The sequence below is a fragment of the Austrofundulus limnaeus genome, unplaced genomic scaffold, assembly GCF_001266775.1.
Source record: "Austrofundulus limnaeus strain Quisiro unplaced genomic scaffold, Austrofundulus_limnaeus-1.0 Scaffold138, whole genome shotgun sequence".
Lineage (NCBI taxonomy): Eukaryota > Metazoa > Chordata > Actinopteri > Cyprinodontiformes > Rivulidae > Austrofundulus > Austrofundulus limnaeus.
In genome coordinates, this window is record NW_013952540.1 from 485,321 (window position 1) to 489,782 (window position 4,462).

The 4,462-nt window shown below is 38.6% G+C and overlaps 1 protein-coding gene across 1 annotated transcript in view; it reads left to right on the forward strand.

Moving 5' to 3' along the window:
* The window catches only part of LOC106522876 (ly6/PLAUR domain-containing protein 1), a gene marked incomplete in the record, with an annotated part of 6,721 nt that extends 2,275 nt beyond the window's left edge, over positions 1-4,446 (forward strand). Inside the window, 1 exon segment of the mRNA XM_014016103.1 lies at positions 3,917-4,446. Coding sequence (XP_013871557.1) covers positions 3,917-4,137 — 221 coding nt within the window.
* Positions 4,447-4,462: the final 16 nt, after the last annotated feature.

Genomic DNA, 4,462 nt, shown 5'->3' on the forward strand with positions numbered 1-4,462 from the left:
GACACGCAGGGGCGTGGTTCCCATACATATGTTGTACCGAGTGAATTGACTGAAAGGGAACACAAAATAAGTATAAATAAGTATTTATATTTGTGTACAAGCTGTTTAGGTTGTCAAAAAGCCTGTGTTTTTAGGGTTATTAACAAAGTTCATGTACTCAGACCAGTAATATTTGGGGTCACAAGTTTTTGCCATGGATATGTTGTGGGTCAGAAGATAAAAAGTTTGGGAACCACTGCTTTAGAGGATCGATGTATCAGGAAATGAAATACTGTGATATTTCAGTATCAGTATTGTCTTACACCCCTACAACCGATTAACTTTTAGACACAATTTAACCCAAGATGGCCAACCAACGCAAAAAGGCTCTAACTCAGTCAGTTTAACATGGAGCTAAAACTTGGTGTGGTAGTAGCTGAAAGTCATCTGAAACACGTACAGCACTGTGAGTGTTCAGCCCAACGCAGTCAGTTTAAAACTCAGGTGTGACATTTAAACAACACCAGTTGGCTTTTCTAAGTGAAGTTAAGCTTTCATTTCTCAAAGTGTGCGGCAACTGTTAAATCCAACTTTTCCAGCTCACTGAAACGAGCCTAACGCCTGTTTTTGCCTCTAAAACGTGAACTCTGACTCTGTACATAATGGATGTCACGGTGAGGTTTCTAAGGCAATAAGCGGCGCTGCTAGAGGCATCAAAAGAAGTGTGTAAAAAGCACTCAGAAGCTCTGAACTTTATCTCTGTGTGAAGACGTAGCATCAGGACATATTTCTGCACCGCCTCAGGGGAATCACCGAGCACACGGGTCACTGTCTGCTGCCTGTTTGTACTGTAAATGTCCTTTTATCACCTATAAAATCCACCAACAGGGAAGGAGGGGGTGGGTTTTAAAGGAAGCACTCCGCCGATGCTGGTTTCTTTTTATTTCTTTTTTTTTTTTTTACAGCACGTTCACGGCTGGGCGAGTAAATTTATCTCCCCTCTGCTGACACTCATGAGGCAGACAATAAAAAGCGGCTGAAAAACTGTTGCGATTAAAGTCACAAAAGCCTCGGCCCCCGTCCTTCTGCTCGCAGGTACGATGTCGAAACACTGACGGAGATAAAACAATTATTGCGGTCCGGCGGAGCGCCATCACTCTTCTGTTCCATCAGAAGTGGTCGCACAAAAGCTAAATCTATTCGAACCTCAGCTGTCTGCATCTAAAGGAGGAAGAAAAAACACCCAAACTGCTGCTAAATCTTCTGATCCATTCAATACAAAATAAAGAATAAAAAAACTGTAAAATTCAAGACTGACTAAATTCCTCATATTTATTTACCAAGTCAATAAGAAATAACCCATTAGGCTACCTTTAAAAAACATTGATAAACATTTAATCAAGATTTTAAAAGTATGTTAAAGCACTTTGGGAAATTTCTTGTTCAAGTTGCTGATTCTCCTTTCTTCATTCAACATGATCAGTTTGTGCTCATTAAGAGGATGTTGTAGGTTTGAGTTGTTTATGCAACACATTCTCACTCCCTGCTCGTCATATATGAACACTCGGTGAGGGGTCTGTGTCACTTAGTGTGAACCCCCATCTCGTCCGTAACTGACACATCAGATTAGGTTTTAGATTTAGGGTCAGTGTTTAAAGGGACCCCCGATTAGTTGTCACATTAGAATTTATTTAATAAACATATATTTTAACTGTAAAGTAAAGACTGTAAAAATACTGTAGGATGTTCAGTTTTTATCATTTTTAAAGCAAAAGTTTAAAAATATATTTTTACACGGACGGGGCCATTTTATTTCCACACAAAGCATTCTGGGTAAATGATGACGTGGATAGGTCCTCGGTGTGAGTGAGCTATATCCACCCTGAAGGTTAATCTTGGACAATATCTGATGATCGACTCTTTTAAATGAAACCAGAGTTCTCTCTGTCATGTGGATGGAAGACCTCAGTGACGAGAGGAGAATGTGTAGTGCTGAGCTAATACATATATATGGTGATAGCATCGGGGCTAATGCTAAAGCTAACAGGCTAAGCTGAGGTTCTTCTTCCATGAAGAAGCATTTAACTTGCTAAATAGCTAACTTAAATACTTACCTAGCTACCTAAATACTTAACTTGCTGGCTAAATATTTAACTTGCTAGCTAAATATTTAAGTTGTAACCTAAATATTTAAGTTTCTACCTAAATATTTAGGTGGCTAGCTAAATATTTTACTTGCTAGCTAAATATTTAAGTTGCAACCTAAATAATTTAGGTAGCTAGCTAAATATTTAAATTTCTAGCTAAATATTCAAGTTGCAACCTAAATATTTAGGTATCTAGCTAAATCTTTAATTTGCTAGCTAAATATTTAAATTGCAACCTAAATATTTAAGTTGCTAGCTAAATATTTTACTTGCTAGCTAAATATTTAACTTTCTAGCTAAATATTTAAGTTGCAACCTAAATATTTAGGTAGCTAGTAAAATATTTAAGTTTCAAGTTAAATATTTAGCTCAAAACTAAATATTTAAGTCACAAGTTAAATATTTAGCTTGGTAACTAAATATTTAATTTGTAAGTTAAATATTTAGTTTATAAACTATGACATTTATAAATGCATGAATCACTTGGTGAAAAACTGACTTTGAAAAATAAATCTGTTCTTTTTTTCTTATAAAAGGCTAAATAAAACAAAAAATTGGTGGTAATTTTTGACAGTGTAACTTTACAAACGGCACCCCATATCAGGGGGTTAGTCAGATTAATAATCAGGAGCATCGGATTAAGGGGTTTGAAGGTATTACCTGTCACAGCACTCACTAAATATCCAGAGATGCTTTTTCTTTAAGATCCTCTTCACCCTGTTTCCTGTTAGATTTACACCAAATTCTTACTTTTGGTGTCTGTGTGAGTTCAACACAAATCTATGAAGTTTTCAGAAACATGATTTGTTGACCGTGTCCTATAGAGGAGAGATTTTATTTCTCTCAGCTAACAAAGAATGGGAGAGATAGCTTTCCGTGACGGTCATTAAAAATGTATTATCTTGGTCGCTGCACTTGAAGCTACTGTGGAACGGTGTTGGTGACACATTCTTTTAAACATTATACCAGATTTTAAAAGCCAAACTTCCAGCACTGTTTAAATCTACCTGTTTAGACATCCTGCAGCTGTTTTATTTTTGAGTAACAAGGTGACCATGATGTCTGACGAAGGATGTCAGACAGCATGTGGCTCAATTTTAGACTTTCCTTCGTAATTTGAAGTTTCACAGATTCGGGAGCTGCTGCTTTGTTTGGTGTCCTTGAGAAAGACACTAAAGCAGCACAGGCGCTCCACAGATGGTAATTTTATGCTTTGATGTGACAGGCAGAAAATGTGTTTTTGTAGAAACGTGTGTACTCATCATATCCGACCGAGGATCTCTAAAAAGACTAATATTCAGCTGCACAAATGTTTCTTTCTGTGATAATAGAAACCTCTGTGGCTGAGTTTTGAATTTATCTTAATTTAATTTAATATTTTTTTTGTGGGGATGAAACGGAAAAGGTATAAAACACCTGCCTGAGAAACACATGACGAATAACACCAATATGGAGAAACGGGACTTGGCAATAGAAAGGGTGGCTCTAAAGTGCAATAAAAACATACATTTTTTTTCATATAGACTGTATAAAGTGCCACGCTGACAAATATCAGTTAATAAGAGCCGAAGGAAAATCGATATCTCCATAACTCAAAAAGAGCAATAAAATGCTGCAGAGGAACAAAACAAAGGCCTCTTAAAAGTTACGCGTTCGATCTTAGCAATCAAATTACAGCAGAGAAATATATATTTTGGAGGAGAGGTTCTGCAGGCTGTGTAACTGTCCAGACTGTTTCCATTTGAACTTACTCAACATTACATAGATTTGGTTCTTCGTCTTTCTTTCAGGGATACATTATCGGAAGTCCTGCGCAACCTCCGGCGCCTGCCTCATCTCCTCCTCCGGTTACCAGCAGTTCTGCACCGGCAAGCTGAACTCGGTGTGCATCACCTGCTGCAACACGCCACTCTGCAACGGCCCCAAGAGGAAGCGTACCGTCCCGTCCACGGGGACGACGAAACGCTCTCTTCTGTTCCTGACGACGCTGGTGCTCCTCCCGCTCGTGTAGTTTTCAGCGTACGGTTAATTCTGCTCTAAAATTATCGTTGCTTCAGAGGTTTCAGTGAAAGGTCCTTGGTTCTGTTTAAACCTGAGGGTCCTCATTTTGTTACAGGTTCATCCCATGCAGCAGGTGTTTTGGACTCTGGTTTGTTTGTTTGTTTGGTTGGTTTTTTTCCGGTCACTGAGAATCAGGGCTCTCAAGTTTTGATCTGAGCTTGGAATGAGATTTCAAGCGGCCGCTGTTGCCAACTCCTCAGTAATGCTGCGTTCACACCGAACGCGATTTCAGCTTCAAAATCGCAGCCAACGCTTCAAGTTGGACACTTGTGCAC